The following is a 20,000-nucleotide window of genomic DNA, read 5'->3' as shown; positions in this document are numbered from 1 at the left end:
TAACCAAAACAAACCAAATTTTATTTTTCTTTGGATTTCAAAACTATGTTAACGAAACACTAAGCAACCAAAGTTTTATCCCTTGATTTCACACCTGTTTATTTCAACTGGAATTTTCCTATTTAACGGTCCGCCATTACGAACTTTAACACCTTGAGAGAGCTGGATCGAGGAGAAAATTGACTCAGTTTAAGAATGCAATTTGTGTGTACGCCGCAGAATTAATATGCAGCACGAGAATTTTGGGCTTTCAGACTTTTAAACTCGCGTTTTGCATATATAATAAGCTGCATTCACACACTGAAATTTTAAGCTAGTGAGCCTGTGACGTCACTTTTCCCAATATCCAAACCTCTGCGGTCCAATCGGTCAGTTTTGAACGTGAGTAATGTCGCACCGTGAAATTCAAAACTTACACTCAAAGTAACGGCCTATGGATAAAGTCAAAGCTCAAAATTTTGCCCGTCACGTATTAAGCAAACACCTTCAAAATCTGAAGATAAGAAGGAAGTGATTTGTTTTATCACAGAGGCACTTTAATTTCTTCCCATAAGTAATAATATTTCATACCCCAGAGCAGTATCTCCAGTCTTTAACAAGTGGCCCAAGTGTGTTCGACAATGATATTGGGTGTCATTCACTCCAAGATCCTGCATACGAGCGACCCATGCATCTGCCAATACATGCTGAGAAACAAGGATAAGCTAAAATTAATTTTTTTACCACAATTGCTTGTAATCTCGCAATCTGATTGGCTAATTTTCCGTTGTCGATACGAGTCTAGACAACGCAGTACGTGTCATGCCCGCCTCAATTTGTCACGCAGTGTAATAACCAATTAGGAACGCCCAGTTGGCAAAATAAACCAATCATTATGATAAAAAAGAGCGAAAGAAACTTTACACAACGTTTCGATGACTCCATGTCATCATTTTCAAGTGAAAAGAAAATAAAATTTTATAACTTAATATATACCGTGCGAGGTGATAAAACGTAAAAGTATGAACGTAAACAGTGACAAATTTAAATAAATAGTTTCGCGCGTATGGAGTCTGATTGTGTGTTCAAGCATGGCCTCTTCTTCTTTATGAATAACATTTCATAAATCAGACAGTCCAGTTTTCCGTTGCACTTCTTTAAAACGGAAAAATTGTTGGAAAGGTCGCCGATGGTTTCAAGAGCGTGGTCGTTCTTTAAGTGCTTGCCGATCGCTGAATAACGGTGCTCGTCAATACGTTGGTGTAAATGTCGGCTAGTGTAGCCGACATACTCTCCATCACACAGATCACATTTATAATTACACACAACGCATTGTTGGCTAATTATAGGTGGTTTGGGCTCACACATCTTGAGGTCTTCACATATTTTGCGACTCTTGAACACAGGTAGAAGAGTGTGATCGGTTTTGCTGCTTAGATCTGATAATTGCCTTTTCACTGCGTCAGCTGACTTTTGATCTTTAAAAGGCAAAACCACTCGGTGAACAGCATTTCCATTGGTGGATGATTGAGCTTGCTTTCCAGGGTTTTTAGACCTCACTGAGTTGAAAATGTACCAGCAGCAGAGGATTTCTTATCAACGCTTAATAGTTGTCATCCATCCATAAATTTCACCATGGAACTAGCGTCTGATAACAGGTTACCATTTATCGGTATCGAAGTCCTCAAAAAGGGCTGCAAACTGGAAACTAGTGTTTATCGTAAACTAACTAACACTGGCCTACTGCTTCACCACCAAAGCCATGTCGATAAAAGGTACAAGAAATCGCTACTCAAGACCATGTTAAGTCGTGCGTTCCACCTGTCGTCCACATGGGAGTCTTTGAAATCTGAATGTGATCATCTCAAGGTGATGTTTACTAACCTCAAGTACCCCGACAGCCTCATCAAGTCCACTATCTCTCTTTTTTTCAACTCAGTGAGGTCTAAAAACCCTGGAAAGCAAGCTCAATTATCCACCAATGGAAATGCTGTTCACCGAGTGGTTTTGCCTTTTAAAGATCAAAAGTCAGCTGACGCAGTGAAAAGGCAATTATCAGATCTAAGCAGCAAAATCGATCACACTCTTCTACCTGTGTTCAAGAGTCGCAAAATATGTGAAGACCTCAAGATGTGTGAGCCCAAACCACCTATAATTAGCCAACAATGCGTTGTGTATAATTATAAATGTGATCTGTGTGATGCAGAGTATGTCGGCTACACTAGCCGACATTTACACCAACGTATTGACGAGCACCGTTATTCAGCGATCGGCAAGCACTTAAAGAACGACCACGCTCTTGAAACCATCGGCGACCTTTCCAACAATTTTTCCGTTTTAAAGAAGTGCAACGGAAAACTGGACTGTCTGATTTATGAAATGTTATTCATAAAGAAGAAGAGGCCATGCTTGAACACACAATCAGACTCCATACGCGCGAAACTATTTATTTAAATTTGTCACTATTTACGTTCATACTTTTACGTTTTATCACCTCGCACGGTATATATTAAGTTATAAAATTTTATTTTCTTTTCACTTGAAAATGATGACATGGAGTCATCGAAACGTTGTGTAAAGTTTCTTTCGCTCTTTTTTATCATTAGATGTTTAAGTAAATCTAATCTTATTCAAACCAATCATAATTGCGAGAAAGTTATAGACAACGCTTGCTCTTTCTTCGTGTCATGATTTTGGTCACGCTCTGAAAAAAGCTTTTTTTGGCGTAATATTGTGATAAAAAACAAATCGAAAGTGCTTCAGCGTTGTCTTTTTGTTGTGGACTCACTCCGCTGCTCCTCGTGAGTCCACAACATTTTGACCACTGCGATGACGAATATCGTTGTCGATAAGAGTACAGACAACGCTGAACCACTTTCGATTTGTTAATTAGCCCACCGCTTTACACTGAAAATACCGCCCGCACACGTGTAACACTAATACAATCGCGAGACATTAAGATTGGCGTTTGCAGAAAACCATGAACGGTGTGTCTATCATAAATCCTTTACAATTCCCTCAACCTAACTTATTTTTCACCTTCGAGAACTTGCTTAATATCAGAAGCTAAAATGCAAGAAATTTACTCAGATCAAACCGGTTTCTTTGCATTGAACCAAATCACAGTTTGAAACGTCTCGAAAGCATGTTCCAGAGCAATCACTTAATGGTAATTTTAAACACTGTTGTAAAAGGCGATCACTAGTTTTAGCACTGACATCGGCTACTACAACACGTCACTTCGTTGTTCGTATGTTCGTATCGTCGTCAATACCTTAAGGCCGGGACACACTAGGCGATAAGTTGCTGCGACACGTCGCGGGGACAAGTCGCGGCAACAAATCGCCTTGTGTGACATGGTTAATTTCATGAAAATCATTGTCGCTGCGGCAGAATTTTGTCGCTGCGATCAGTCGCACGAATTCAAACCAGTTTGAAGTCGTGCGACTTATCGCAGCGACAAAATTAGCTAAAGCAACGTTTTCGCATCATGTGTACACTTCCGGCAACAAGTCGCTGCGACAAAATATAAATGAACCAATGAGAGAGCGTCATATAGTCAGCCATATTGAATTAGAAAACTAGTTCACATTCCCCCTCATACCAGATCACTGCGTGTGCACCAAACAGGCGTCGTGTCGCAGCGACTTGTTTTGCTAGTAGTACACATGGAGCAATTTGTCGCAGACATGTCGCTGTGACTTGTCGCCTAGTGTGTCCCGGCCTTTACGTTATGGTCGTTTCACGTTGTTTCGCAAAGCAACTAAAATGCGTCCTGCACGTGCAGCACGATTATTTTCAATCTTATTAATTACATTACTGTAGCCGTCGTAGCTGCTAAAACTCCCTACTAAGACATGGACCTGGACCTTTCAAAACACATTTACTTTTCCAAAACTTTTCAAAACTCCGAGCTCTTAAGTAGAATAGTAACAAAGCTGAGAGGCTTTAAGTACAAGACACAAGTCAAATTCAAAGACCCAAACTGTAGAGGTACCCATGCAGCATTGCGGTTGTCTTGGAAACAACAAAGCCTCTTGGCCAGTTCCATATTCTAACGGTTGGGTTGGATCGAGCATGAAATGGAGGCTAATGCAGGGGAATCTTTTCACATGCAAATTATTTCCCGTACAGAAGCCTCTATTTCATGCTAGATTCAGTCTAACCAAGAGAATACGAAGCTGGCCTATTGAATTGAATTAATCACCCGAAAGATGAAATGATGGGATCACGTATATTTTTTCTGGTGACTCGGGGATACTCGGAGGAGGTCGAATACTCGGATTTTTTCCGAGTATGCCCCGAGTCACCAATGAAATAATATCATCTCTTCAACAAAGTCACAGTCAATTGTAGACAGAGTAAGATCAGTTTAACCCTTTGATTCCTATAATCTAAAAGTTCATTCTCCTAACTGCTTGTGCAGATTTCTTTCTTGGCCGGTCATGAAAATTGGTGTTGTATCAGGATCACACCCTTAAGCTGACAATAATTTTCATTCCCAATACTTGTCTACCTGTCAGTGAATTGAAATTAAGAGGTGAATTTACATACTGATCAATCCTGAGCGTTAGCCCTAGCAAAGAAACTTCGACCACGGGCTGTTTGATATTTGACCCAATATTTTGCGCCTTTTGTCGCTCATTCCCAGTATCTTTTTTTAAAGGCCCACCTTCAACCGACAGGCTTTGCGTGCCTCGGAACAATTTTCATATATGAAAATTCCACCCGAATCCGAGATTCATCCAATTAGATCGCTGCGATAAGAAATACAAATTTCCATAACAAAAACAAATGGTCGAAAAGTCTGTTGGTTGAAAGTGGGCCTTTAAATAAGAGTTAGTTCATACAACGCAATGAATCAAAAAGGTGGTGGTTTTGAGGAAACCTACCCTTTGACTTAGGTTGGTAGTAGATGCCCTTGAGTACTGTGGATCAACAGGCTCGATCTGGAGAATCATAAACTCAGTCAGCTGTTTGTACGTGCATAAACTTCTAAAAGGAAAACGCCAATATGTTGCTGGTGTTACTTCTACACCTAAAACGAATTGAAAAACACATCGAATTAATTAATACTTGAGAAAATAAAATTTACAGTGCAACGCACCTTACCGTGGCCATCCAACAAACTTTCACATTTGACAATTACGTGCAAATACGTCAACTCAACAACCCATGCAACCGTGCGGTGTTCAACTTACAATTGCGCCAACTTTGCAAGAAGGCGTGACTGTCAATCAAGTTCACACATCCTGATTGGCGGACAATTTGTAAACAACTTTGTGAGGTGGCCACCGTAAGGCGCGTCGCACTGTCATACTGTCTGTCAGTACTACACACACTACCATTCACAAACTTCCTATTCCATTGGCATGAACGCGCCAAACAAGGTGCACGCTGATTCTGATGAGCGTTGAGACAATGCTGAACTTATTCAAGTGCCAACTGTATTGAGACACAATTTTTAGCCTTCAGAATACAGCCAAAACAGCGTGATAACGCCCCTTTAAGTTTAAGCTGAGAATTTTTCTTTATATAATAAACTCAATAATACACGCCTTTTGATTGGTTCTCATCTATGATCTATTAGAGGACAGAAGCATAGCTGACGTCATCATAAAGAAAAACCCGTTTAATTCCTTATCATATAAAAGAAGACGTCAAAATGTGGCAAAAACATCAGTGTCACATTTGGCCATCGCCTCGTGCGCCGCTTTTTTTTTCTCAAGACATTTTGACGTCATTTGCGATATATTAGCCTGATTTAGCAACAGAACGGGAACGTCAGTGGCGACGGCGCGCGCAGAAAAAACACCAATAAGAATTCAGAATAGAATAGACTCCAATCTTTTCTTCTCTATTCTAAATTCTCATTGGTAGTTTTGCTGTGCGCGACGTCGCCACTGACGTTCCCGTTCTGTTGCTAAATCAACCTATTACTGTACAGACGCACGGAAACATGGAATCTATTTGTTAAATTGACAGGAAAAGAAAGGTGGAGCAATGGACCGAAAACAAGTGGTTATAACAGGTGGGGGTTTCTTATGCCTCTTCATTTACCTACATGTAACATCTTTTTTCCGTCGACAAATAATTCATAGCATACACTATTACGTATTCAAATGTTGTTAAATGCCGAAGAAAGTTCAATTTGAGTCTACAAGTCAACAACCAATTGTGCTAGAAACTGCGTTAAAGATAATTTAGTCAACCAATTTTTCAAGGTTTACGAAGCTGTAGTGACACTTGTTTAATTTCTTCACTTTGGGTCGCCAAGAACATAATACGTGTGAGGCTTGAACTAAACAATTTTTAAACTTCTAACATCTGTCACTGACATCAAACATCTAACTACCGTGAAAAATGCTTTGAAAATGTACACCAGAGTCATCGATTGCAAGACGTACCTTGTAAAGTCATTGGATCAATGAACTGTAAATTTGTACTGACTCTATTGCAGATTACGACTTGACTGTAAGGAACAAGACAAAAGAACCAGGAAGTTATATATAAAGAAAAAAACATAACATCTTATAACATCTTTCTGGTTGAAAAACGAGGGATCCAACTCAGAAGAATTAAACACCAACCTAAAGATCGCTTTTCTTAGCGTCTAAATGAAAGATTTGGCAAGGCAAAAATGAAAATAACAATTATAATAAGGGATCACCCCCCCCCCCCCCCTCCCCCTTCCCTGTTTAGTCTTTTTAAAAGGATCACTTGATTGGGGTGCCAGGTCGCAGTAGCTTATTAGGCTAAATTGTGTGACACAGCCCCTTTAAGTAAGTTTAGGGTGAAGTGCAGCAATAACAATAGCAATAACAATAACAATAACAATAACAATAACAATAACAATAAAAACATGTAACCCAACGATGAAAGAAATTTTATTTTTAGCTACGACGCCATTCACGCGACCGTCCGTCCACCCTCTCTATATGCCAATGTGACCAGTATCACGTGACCATATCGTGGGCTCAAGTTTGGGCCCTAATCGTAAAAATAGCCACATCAGTGAAGGGCTTTATGTGGTTCGTATGCGCAAACATAATTGCTTTTGATGGACCATTGGAAATGATTTTTCACGGAAAAACCTTCGCTAAAGTATGGGGAAAATATCAGGGAAACAATTTCAAGCACTTTTAGAACGGCAGCTGGAAAATGACATCGAGGAATTGAGGTTAGCGATGAAGATATACATTTGCATACCAGCCTTTACTTTGACCACATAACATTCTAATAATAATAATAGTAATAATAGTAATAATAATAATAGTAATAATGATAATAATAATAATAATAATAATAATAATAATAATAATAATATGTCAAGGCCAACAGAGTGGACGTCAGATTTGTGGATCACAGGAGGAAACGAGTCTGGGCAGTTGAAATGAGTTGCCCCTGGTTAGACAACCGTGGGAAAAAGGAGAGGGAGAAGACGGAAAAGTATGCTCCACTGCGCTGGGAGTTAAGGAAGCAGTACCCTGGCTATGTCGTGGAACAGTGCAACGTAGTGATTGATGTGCTAGGCGGTTGGTCTAAAGATTTAGAGAAAACAATAAAGAAACTTGTGGGCGCTAGAGGAAGGGAGGTTCTCAGAAGGATGCAGAAAGCTATTATCTCAAGTTCGCTTAACATAGCGCGGGCCTTCAAGGCCATCGTCAAATAATCTTACGAACTTTAGAAATTATAGAGTGTTAGAAAATTTTAAGGATTTTTTTATTTATTTATTTATTTTTAAATTTAAATTTAAATTAGAATTTTAGGATTTAGGATTTTAAGGATTATTATTGTTATGATATATATATATATATATATATATATATATATATATATATATATATATATATATATATATATATATATATATATATAGAATGTATTTTATTATTTTAAAACGCTCCTTTATATAGAGACTTATGTTCCGTAAGAGGACATAGGCTACGCTTTGCGCCCTATGTACTTTTAACATTAGAGCATCCATACGTGTATACTGCAGATAATAATAAAAAAACAATATGCCCAACATGGCGGCCATTAACAGCGTAACAACAAAAAAACCAAGGTGACACACGCTAACACCAACCCGGTGTGGCCAACACATCACGCATGCTCACAACCATTTCACCTGGTCAATTAGCAGCCATGGACAGCTGTTTCAGCCTTTCGGGCCTCATCAGCATTGCGTAGCGAAGATATCAGATGGGTGTTTTTGGCACCCCTTTAAGTGGCAGCTTCACATGCCATAATGTGGCAGGTGATATTTGGAAAGCTGGGTTGGGAACAGCAAAACTGTTCTCCCACGGCAAGCGTGTGGGAAGGTGGATCACATTAAGAGATCAGTGTGTCACGTAAATAAAAACAACAACAAAAGCAAGGTGACACACGCTAACACCAACCCGGTGCATGCGTGATGTGTTGGCCACACAGCGTACATGTACATCTTTGATATTGGACATCCATGTTATGGTCAATTGACACCTGTCAAAACGAGGTATCCGCTGGACAGAATCAAGCGACTATATAGTGGGCTCAAGATTAGAGCTCAGCGAGGTCTGCTGTTTTTTTCTTTTAAGTTGACCGCTGACCAGGTACTTGTTTTCGACTGGATCACAGGCTCAAACCAGGTTAACTTCTCGCAATTAGGACACAAACATAACAAGGCTTAATTTTTTGCGCATGCTTTCTGTGGCTCGACGCAGTTACATTGTACACGGCCATACTACGTCATCTAAAGTAGACGCTTTTCGTGTTCAACAGGAAAACGATTTGGAAAATATATTTTATTGCATTTTTTTGCTGGTTTCAATCCAGGTTTGACATAAATAGCTGTGTTTAGAACCACACTGGTGGCTACGCAGTTATTTTAAGTCAAGCATTGGAGGGATATAAACTTAAAGCTGAGTGTTAATTTGTTTAGAGCTGCTTTTTGCTCTGCATTGCAATTCTTGGCATATCTTTAGAAGATTTTTAATTTTGAATCTGATAAGGTTGAATGATGCCTGGACGATCTACAACAGAAAAGCAGAAACGAAAGAACTTGTTTGAGATCGTTTGTTTGGTTTGGTTTTCTTTCTTTCATTGCTTCATCAAGGCTAACCAAAAAATATCAAACTCGTTTTATCCCGTTAATTTGTTGTTTAAGTAAGGCTAGTAAGAACAAGTAACCTGGGAGCTCCGCTTTTAGGCTTGGCTAAATCTATATATTACCTTGTTGCCCATCGAAGTCCAAAGCGTAATTAATTATGCAAAACACAATCGCCTTTGTTTGTGGTCATGGAGAAATGACAGGTGTTGACACATATACCGGTAATAAAAAAAATTCTAAAGAATTCACGGATTCTTCTTTTTTTACCCAACCCTTAAGTTTGGCTAAATCTATATAACAATAATAATAATAATAATAATATTAATAATAATAATAATAATATTAATAATAATATTAATAATAAATAAATAAATAACATGCAATGAATCAACTTTTCCTAACAAAATTTTGCAAACCAACAGCAACTTGCAAAGTGCATTCAGGACACGCTGTAATTACCTAATATTCCCATGAGACCTTGAAACTTTTAATGGCAAGCAAACAATCTCTTCCTTCAAAATAAAAACAGATGAAAAGTTAGAGAAAACTTCTCCCACTCGTTGCAGCACCTGACTAGACCTTATTGACACGTGCAAATCTTTCTTGTGAAACTCGTGTGACAAGTTGGACCACATGAGTCATAAAGAAGACTCGTAGGCACGAGTATGGCATTGTTTAGTAAACAACTTACATAGTGTCATATTAACGTTCATCTTCCCATGACAAACATATGCAAATGAAGAGAACAATGCTGATGCACAAACTTGCATGCCATGTTAAAAAGGAAATGATCATTTGCAAAGTTATTTAATAGACAGGTCAACCTTACGAAAATTAGGAGAAGAGAGAGACTGGTTGCAGTCTACTCTGACAACTATACGTATAGTGGCTGTATTTTGCCTTCAGCCAACTGGGATTTTAAAATTATTTGGTCAAAAGTCATTCTTTTAGAATTTATTTCAAAAGTCCTGGAATGCCCTCTATGGGTAGCACTCAATAATAACTCAATGCAATTACATCTATTTTTTTTTTTCAGTGCTAAGCAATAAATTAAGTACACGTAATTATCTAAAATAATGTGAGATGCATGGACAGCATACCCGGCAGATAGGAATAATTTCCACTGAGAAAGTATACTTGTAATTGTAAGTGTTGCTGTGTACATCATGAGAGATGAGTTTCTCAGAGGTCTTGTATCTGCAACAAAGAGATCACATTTCTTTGTAAGACTAAATTGCATTAATCAATCGATGGGCTGTATCCTTTCAATGTGCACAACAACAAGAATTATACTTTCGTTTCTATGAGCTACATGTATGAACAAAGGGTTCAAGCACTTGTCAAGGAAATTATTATAATAATTATTGTAATTCTTGCATGTTGCACGTTACATGTACATGTATACATGTACTTTGTGTTTTTATATGCTCAGTAACTTAAAGACCCCTATCACAGCTACAGAGATACTGTATCCATTTGAGTGTACTGTAATTGCACTATAAGTGTATTCCCATGTAATCCAATAAAGCATTAGCCCTACATGTAGGTAGTGATGGAAATGGGCACAGACAGACATTCCAACCCTACGCAATGCAATGCGTACTTAAATGACCACTCCCCATAGGGACTTTTCAGGGCCAATGAAACACAATGAACGAAACAACAGAACACAACAACAACTGTTAAGAATCCCAACTGGCCGGAGACCAACCAGTTGGCTATTTAAAAGTGCACCCGAGAAGTTGAACCATGCAGGGACTACCAGGAACAAATTCGACGATCAAGTGGTCAGAATGAGTCTTGAACCCGGGAACACCGGATCTCCACCTGAGCCACCAGTCATCTGTAATGGATGGAACAGGGTGGGAATGGGCCATTTCCGAGTTGCTGTTTGTCTCAGTTTCGAAGTGAGTCTTGGTGCTCAACTATTGTAAGGGAAATGAGGTTGATTTGCATAACAATTTGCAACACATTTCCATTTGAATGGTTTGAAACTGAGGCATGCAGCAACTTGGAAATGGGCTATTGATCAAATCTCAAGATTACTGTAGATCTCCTTGCTCTTCTGATCGAGCAACAAGGTCAGACAACAGCAGGCTGTGGGTATCTGAGATTTTATTTCACAGCTATAAACAAGTGCATGCAATGAGAAAGGGTAGGTTTTTATTCAAACATTGCCCATGTAGCAGTTATATTTCAACAGAGATACTTTTATCCGTTTAAGAGCAATTTTAAGTGCTCCATGTACACGTATCTTTGTTTTCATGTAATCCACCTGGGCCCAATATATTATTGTTCATGAAAAGCCAATTGACATTCGTCCACAATTCAACACAAACACAGGCTTGAATTTTGCCTGCAGCAAAAGCCTTAAGATTGTAATGTTCTGTTGAAGGAAAACAATGGTCTCTTCAATTTTGGAGGCTAAAAATCTTCACAGTGGAAACGTTTTCTGGTCAGAAAATAGACTACAATAATAATATTTAATAATAATAATAATAATAATAATAATAATAATAATAATAATGATTATTATTATCATTATTGAACTTTCTGTAATTCAGGATTAGTTTAATCAGGCTCTGAACACTCTGAACAATGAACTTCCCCCTAACTTCTAAGTGTTAGCCCTTAGGCTAGTAATGGAAATGGGCCCATACCATTTCTTCCCAGGTTAAAGTTTTTCTGTCCTCCAGCAATTTCTTTGCAATACAAATGTACACTGCACATGTATATGTATGTATTTTGGGAATCCGAGTTTCAAGGATCGCAAACCACAGGGATTTGTGGTGCTACATGTACATGTATAGCAATACTAAAATTAGGCATTTTCATGATTACTGCACTGGAATACTTGGATAATAATTATTATGCATTGGCAGTGTTTGTGTTTCAAGTTGATTGAAACCCTAGTAACGAGGTTGAGTCGATTGTTGCTTAAAAGTAGTAACATGTATAACTATATCTGTAGTTTCAAAACTTGCCTGCATGGGACAACAGACTGAAGAAACTCAACAAACTTGCGAGCATCAGCTCTCGACGCATAGAAAAAGTCCACTCCATCTAAAGAACATCCATGTAATCAAGGTTACTAAAATACAGCATTAGCCCACTGATTCCTGGGAGTGAGACTTAGGTCGTGTTCTAATGGGATCAACCGTTTCAACCGCAACCGGTTTAGGTTGAAGCGGTTGAGGTTTCCCAATAGAACACTTTTGCAACCGTTTTCGGTTGAAACGGGGTAACTCCTGGAAATAGTCATTACCAGAATTCTCTGCGTTGACATGTTGAGGGAAAGCAACACGGCAGGAGCCCACGGCCGACTTTAAATGGCCCGTGTAAACGACAGCGGTCGCTGCCAATGCTTTTTCAACCATCTCAACCTAGTTTGATGCCGGTTGAAAAAGTTGATCAACTAGACCAACCAAAAACAGTTTTTTCTGAATAGAACACTAAAAAACCCAACCAACCCAACCAATTAAAAAGGGTTGATCCCAACAGAACACGACCTTACAGTAACAGATTTTACTCTGTCTAACGTCAGGCGATTTTACTCATCAACTGGGAAATCCTGCAATGCCTGAAGAGCAAATGGGTTAATGCCCTTTCCCTTAAGAGTGACACTTGCACCTTATACTTCACTCTGTCAACTGCCAGGTGATTTTACTTGTCGATGAGGGCAGCTTTGGGGGTGAAGGATCAACAACAACAACATCTAGATCCACTCAAAAATGTCGCCATTAAAGTATCCATCACCTCTAAAAAGCCTTTCCGCTCAACAATTCTGTGCATTTGTCTAACACTAATTCTGATTTTCATGATTTGTTCAATCTGTATGGATCATTTGACGGACTGTATCAGTTTTTGTATATTGAATACGACTCGTCCAAGCTGATAAACATACCTGATTCTTGTTTAACTTTCACAGTGTTTTGATGTGCATTGTGCTTTAAAATCAGCTGCTCCAAATAGAAGAATGTCTTTTTGTGGGATGTCTATGGATAGAGGAGCACAAACAAAACAAAAACAATTCACCATGAGCATTAACAGACAAATTAATTTTACTTTCTTTCAGGTTAATAAGTGATTTTGTTTTCAAGTCAGTGACTTGACACAGTTGATTTCATATTATTACAAACAGTAGTTGTTGCCTTTAATTGGTAAGCAAATGCCCAAGTGCCTACCGAAGGCAAATTGACTACACGTAAACAGCTGTCATCAATCCAGTTTTCAGCCTTTTAAGCCAGAATTAGTGAGATACATGTACACTGTACATAATGATCATCGAAAACTGAGAAATTATCTGAAGGCAAGGTGCCAACGGTCAAGCAGATGCATCATTTTCTAAAATTTCAAATTTTTAGAACACCGTTGCTTAATGTTGTCAGGAATACAAATGTATCTTGTTCAAGTTTTCAGTGACAGGTAATGAAAGTGCACTTCACTTTAAATATTTAACCATTACGCTGTTTTTTTGGATGATCAATTACACTATAAATTATCAATGCCCTAATACGCTAATACAACAAACTCAATTTACACCACTACTTTGCAAACAAATACACTGGGTTAGCTGAAAGTTCACAGGCAATTAAGAAGTTGCAGGTATAATAAAGCTAACAAAGGCCCAGTTAAAAAAAATGCATAAACAGTAAAAGTAATAGGCTGGCATATTCCTAACGTTTTGGATCAATTTTGACAAATTAAAGAGTCTTTATAGAGGGTCCCTGTTGAAAAAAATTCTAACCATTAAAGGTACCATAAACTTAATATATAATTAGATTCTATTGAAAATCCTTGCAATGGCAAAAATTTGAAGCAAGTGTCAAGTCTAGGAGTCATATTACAATACAAAGTCCCATTAATTTTAGCAATGTCTGATCTACATTGTAACCTTGCATCTGACCCCAATAACATTGTACGTGGCTTCAAAGTAACTACTTGATGTTTGCAGGTTTGGATTTACAGTATGCAACATTGCATGCGGCCTAAATGTCAGGACGTACAGTGTAAGGCAAAAATTGATGACTGTAATTCAGGTTATTTAATTAACAATTATTCCATGAGCACTCGCATCGGATATGAGATGGTAAATAGCCAACAACTTAGGCCACACTGTAATGTGATTTGGTCAGGAGTGTCACCCACTCAATCACTGACTCACTTCAATGTGAGCAAGGTACTGTAAGTGCAAGTCATGGAGTTGGGGTCAGGATTGTAACTTCTGACCTCACCTCCAACAGCTGCACTTTATATTCTGAGCTGACTTCTTATCAATAGTATACCTTTTGCCTGACTTGAACAACTGCCTTCCAGTAATCCTGAGCAGCCTGCCGATGGCAAGCATCACACATCTGACTTTGCACAACAAATTCCACCACAAACACTTGCTGCAAGATTGTAGAATTTACCACCTAAAAGCAAAATAATTAATCTGGTCAGTTAATTTAGCAGATAAAGAATCCTTGATCAGATAGCTTAAAATTTTCACAGAATGCCACAATCTTCATCATGAAAAAACCATGGGCTCAGTAGTCATTATGTAGTGCGCTTGCTTTGAGAGCCGGAGATCACAGGTTCTAGACACGTTCTGGTTCAACTTCTTGGCTGCATTTTTAAACAGCCAACTTGGTTGTCTCCGGCCAGTTGGGATTCTTCAAGTTGTTGTTGCTCGGTTCATTTCATTGTCCCTGAAAAGCCCAGCATATACGGGAGTGTTCAGCGTATGTATGTACATGTATGTATGTATGTATGTATGTCCATTTCAAACTGCAGTTAGTCTACAGGTGTATGTAAGGGGCCAGTTAGGGCTAACCTGCAAAGCCCTAACTTCAACACCCAAAGTGGGGCTTGGAGGAAGATGTTAAGTGTCTCCAGTGTTGAAGATTTATATGTCTGGACTATTTTTCTGTATGCTGGTCAGGTTGTGTGGACAAGATTTCCCTGATCAAGTCTCAGAGGGTTACAGGGAAGAGGAATAACCCAACAAACTGGGAATGGGTAAAAAGATATTTTAATGGGCATGACATGAGTACCCTGCGAATTAATTTGATGATCGAGGAGCCATTATAAAATACTGTGGTCAGACATTCTCTTCTAGGCAATTTAAGGCTAATACCCAAATCTTGATTGTGGCATGGTTACCCTTGACCCTTTAAAAAAAACTGTAGACAGAGTGATGACTGTCAATGGGAGCTGCTCTAACATGCAGGTAAGACAATGTTTAGAGCTTCACGAAAGTTACCAGCAATTTTAAAAGGTTGTTATTAATAATTATTATTATTACATGTATAACAAAGCAGGCAAAGAGAGCAAAAGATAAATAAGACACAATTGTCTGTCCAGCATATTAGAAAATTCAAATTGTAATGAACATTTACAATGTACAACTGAAGATGGCATAGGAATGTTGAAAAATGTCTTGTAATCTAATTAAAAGTGTTTATTGAAATCATTGCTCATCTGTTGTTCTTGCATTCGTTTGGTGGTCCGAGTCTCAAAGGAAGTTTTCGTTGCCACAAAGTTAACTTTCAAGGACTTGAATAATGGGTAGATCTGGTTTCAAACAAACTTTTTACACGTATGCAAAAATTGCAGGAAAATTATGTAACCATTGTGCAGACTAGTTAATGGCAAAAAATATGCAGATATAAAAGAAATTGAAGAGAGAATATTTTTTAAAATGCTTTGGCTAATTAGCAACTATCCATCATTAGCCACCGACCATGAGCGACAGTGAGATAACATAGCACAAACAGATGATTTTAACTCATTTATTCCTGCAAAGATTACCACATTTTTGGGTGCAATTCCGCGCAAGTTGCTGGGAGGTGAATAGAAAAGGATATCCAGAGTTTGAGGAGCCAATCAGTGTGCACATTCAATGCTATCCACCTATTTAAATATATACTAACAGAGTTTATCAACATGTTCTCAGAGGAGCGTCTAGGAATGGCACTTCCATTCATTCCTCCAATCTACTTCTCATTGTCAATTTGTTAACAACACTATCACTGTCATGTGGTTTGGCAAACTACTATTAAAATAATTATTATTAACCCCTTGCCTGATGAGAGCAAGAATTCTCGATTTTACTCGCCAATGGGGGCCAGAAATGAAATGAATGGGACAACAACATTTAGGTCCATAAATTATGACTGTTCCTTCAAACTAACTCTTTGCCTGCTTAGAGTTAGACTTATGGAATTTACTCTGTCTAATAACACCAGACACTGTTTAACGGCAGTGCATCCAGACAGAGACTGAACACAGATGTGGCAAGCAGGACTGCCACTCTCGCACTGGCCTCATCGGCCACATCAGACGCTGTCCCAACAGCAACATGACCGACAATAGGGCGTAAGAACCAAGGTCAACCCTGATCGACTGAGGGCTACATCTACTAATGCCAGACAATATTTCTCATCCATGGTGGCCGCTTTAGCAGTGAATGGGTACATGGGTTAAATTTCAATTAAAGTAATCATTGAAGAAGGAAATTTTTAATTAATAAACAGTACTAACCTCTTTCTGGATTGTCAATTTGACTTTGATTCTCTTTGAGTGAGGTTCTGTCCACACAAACCCAGCATCAACTAAACGCACCTGAATGCATTAAAAGACTTTGAAATTTATTGCTGATTTTAGTAGTAATAATTAGGACCCCATGTTCTCCTTTGCATGGTTTCAGTGTGTTGCAGTTTGTGGTCCTATTTAATACCCAGAATTATTCTTAATAATTTATTCCAGATACAAAATTAATATTCTACCTTACAGCAATAATTCACTGACATACAACGTACATGTACAGTATTGAGCAAAAGTAGTGCAAACATGATTGTGAGAAATTGATGCAACTGTAATCATTCTCAATTGTCCCTTGAGTTCTCTACTCAGACTGCTCAAAAGGGTTGTCCCTGGAGTCTCCCATTTTCCCCTTTGATCAAACACCAACATTTAATCTCCTTTAATTTTAACAGGCTTGATTCAATTTACTTTATATGTAGTCTCCACACCTAGTCATTGCCAATGTCATCATTATCATTATGTACATGTGTACAGGTCTAATAACTTGTTAGGCTTCTTGCATAAACTGCCAAATGTTTCTCATTAAGTACATGTAATACAGTGCTGGAAATAACAGTCGGTCATCGGACATTGTCCGACCAAATTTTGAAAATGTCCGGCCAATTTCACATTATGATCGGACACGATGACCGAACATCTCACCAGCACATCTTGAGTTATCTTCTTCAAGGTGTTGTCGGTCAATAAATTATGTCCGGTCCAATTTGTCAAATGTCCGACCAAAATGAAGATTTGAAAGGACATATGTCCTGTGAATAAAGAAAAATTATCTCCAGCACTGTAATAGTTTGATAGAAATAACTGGAACAAGTCTAACTTACATACATGTATAAATGATGTCTAGAATAATTATGTTATGAGCTATTGAAGTAATGAATAACAGAAAATAATTATTATACCACAATTTCTTGTACTCGCATCTGATTGGCTAATTTGCTGCTGTTGATAAGAATGCTGTTCGCGTTATGCTCACGTCAATTTATCGCGCAGTATAATAGCCAATCAGGAATGATCATCTTGGGAAATAAACCACGCTATAAACAACGCTTGATCTTTCTTTGTGTTAGGATTTTGGTAATGCTCTCAAATAAACACTTTCTTTGGCGTTGATGTGGTAAAAACAAATAATTGAAAGTGGTTCAGTGTTGTCTGTACTCTTATCAACAATGATATTCATCATCACAGTGATCAAAATTTGTTGTAGACTTGCAACAGTTTGACCACTGTGATGACGAATATCTTTGCTGATAAGAGTACAGACAACCCTGAACCACTTTCGATTTGTTAAATGCAAACTCTTTGATTAATTTATTACTAATAATGCTCACCTTGTTCAAACCTTTCAGCTTCTTTAAGCAAAGAGCTAACAGCTCTCTGGATTCCAATGCACACGCTACCCATTGGCTTGGTGGTTGTAAATACCTGATTGTTCAAAGAAGCGTTAAAATTTTGAATCAGAGAAACTACATGTAACATGATTAAGGGCCACACACAAATTTGTTGGAAGCCTTTGCAGAACAATGCATTTACTAATTATTACACCACAAGATGCTGGCTATTATTATTCAGTGAAAAAAATACCCTGCATTCTGTAGTTTAGTAAATGTAATCACATTCGACCGAAGGCAATTACATGTACGCATACATCTTATTCCAAAATTGCTGTCATTTTAGTATTCTTTTGTTTCCATGCAAATTGGCCCTTATGGCCTTGTTACGGTTAAATATTCTTTTGAATTTAACGTTTGAAAGCGAGGCCATAAGGGCCAATTTGCATGGAAATAAAAGGATACTAAAGTGGCGGCCATTTTGGAATAAGGTGTATTATTTTCAAAGTTTTCACAAACTTGCAATTTGGAAAACAATGAAAATACAAACGCAGTGAATACTTTTGTTATACCTCTCAAGTCAAATACAATTTCCAACTGGAGGAGAATATGACATGCTTCAAATCTCGTGATCTCCCTTGGACAAACAAACTAATTTCCTGGGGAAACAAAACTTGAACCTTCGACTTGCATGTGATCTGAGGTTATGCACCATAAAACCGAGGCAAATTTGTTTGCCAGCCTGCATAAGAATTGCTTTTTCAGCTGTCATGGCAGTTAAAGGATTTCAAACAAGAAATTAAAAGCAATTGAAGAAGGTGTACAGTATGATTTTTCACTAAAAGTTTTAACATTCGTAACACTCAGATTTATTTATTTTTATTTGCAGTTACATGTAGGATTTGTAACATTTTGGAATAAAGTGGTAAGGTCACACCTGTATAAAATTTGTTTTATTTTTGACTTGGGAGGAAACCAGAAGCACTCTATCTGCAATGATACATGTAGTCTCAGGGAAACCAAACACACTTTTTACCTTGAGGCCATGCAGTGATTAAGTGCTGATTTCCCCCATCCTGGAAGGCAGGGGAGACGGGGTGAACCGTGATATAAAATGCCATCTGCCTAATACCCGGCCACTTATTTGCGTATGAGTGGAGTGTATTGTTATATTTCTCGTTCTTCAAACGATGCTGCTACAAGAACACAATAGTGCTCGGGTATTCTCCAGTTACTCTTCCTCATCTCCCTTAGTATAGGGTTAATTTCTGTACTTCATTCACCTACCAACACATCAGCAAAATTTCTAGAGATTCCTTAGACCGCGCAGTACAAACTTGTACACCTTTAAATTAAACATGTAATAGTTTTTGTTCAGCTGATTTCGACTTCATGTACAATTCATTCACGAGCGCTTGAGTTGCTTCCCTTTAAAATCTGGTAAAAATAACTGCAGTAGTCATATCTTACCTTTCACATGCTTTGCAATAATATAAATTGCCCTGTTTCGGAATTCCCTCTGTGATGTCGACTTGAGATCGGAGACATCCGACGCACATGTTCGAAGGATTTGGCGTAGTAAGAACCCCGCACTGGCAGCAAAGGCTGTAAAATAAGCCACACATAACAATTAAAATCAAATATCGTTCCCCAAATCTTTTCATCTTTTGTCAGTTAACCTTGACTGCGCTTCACTCGTGGGAACTGCGTCCATGTACTCCATCTTGGATAAAGCAGCAACTGCCTCGTAACCAGGCGCCCACGCGTGAAAGGAAAAGCGTAGCGCGGGGAATGATGGGGAGGCGGGGAATTCCTCCTTCCCATCACTCCTCGAGCTCGCTCTTCCTACTTGCCACCAGTTCCCCGCACTCGTGTTTCACACTCACTAACAATTTTCGCTAGCTTCACAGAAAAAGTCTGAGGAGGAGGAAGGTGTGAGGGTAAACTGGGGGCGATTCATTAAACGTATTACACAGGGTACCTCGTCCACTTATACAGGCTACCCAAGTCGAGCG

General features: G+C 38.5%; 1 protein-coding gene across 1 annotated transcript in view; it reads right to left on the bottom strand.

Moving 5' to 3' along the window:
• The window catches only part of LOC138003670 (60S ribosomal export protein NMD3-like), a 26,881-nt gene extending 7,153 nt beyond the window's left edge, over nucleotides 1–19,728 (bottom strand). Inside the window, exons 1-12 of the mRNA XM_068849865.1 lie at nucleotides 19,665–19,728; nucleotides 19,456–19,590; nucleotides 17,986–18,079; nucleotides 16,595–16,675; nucleotides 14,356–14,484; nucleotides 12,975–13,065; nucleotides 12,055–12,133; nucleotides 10,171–10,267; nucleotides 9,530–9,582; nucleotides 6,387–6,451; nucleotides 4,872–5,017; nucleotides 571–686 (exon numbers count right to left, since the gene is read on the bottom strand). Coding sequence (XP_068705966.1) covers nucleotides 571–686; nucleotides 4,872–5,017; nucleotides 6,387–6,451; nucleotides 9,530–9,582; nucleotides 10,171–10,267; nucleotides 12,055–12,133; nucleotides 12,975–13,065; nucleotides 14,356–14,484; nucleotides 16,595–16,675; nucleotides 17,986–18,079; nucleotides 19,456–19,590; nucleotides 19,665–19,708 — 1,130 coding nt within the window. The 5' untranslated portion in view covers nucleotides 19,709–19,728. The remainder of the gene's footprint in view (nucleotides 1–570; nucleotides 687–4,871; nucleotides 5,018–6,386; nucleotides 6,452–9,529; nucleotides 9,583–10,170; nucleotides 10,268–12,054; nucleotides 12,134–12,974; nucleotides 13,066–14,355; nucleotides 14,485–16,594; nucleotides 16,676–17,985; nucleotides 18,080–19,455; nucleotides 19,591–19,664) is intronic.
• Nucleotides 19,729–20,000: the final 272 nt, after the last annotated feature.

Source organism: Montipora foliosa, chromosome 5, assembly GCF_036669935.1.
Source record: "Montipora foliosa isolate CH-2021 chromosome 5, ASM3666993v2, whole genome shotgun sequence".
Classification (NCBI taxonomy): Eukaryota; Metazoa; Cnidaria; class Anthozoa; order Scleractinia; family Acroporidae; genus Montipora; species Montipora foliosa.
This window is presented reverse-complemented; position numbering and strand designations above follow the sequence as displayed.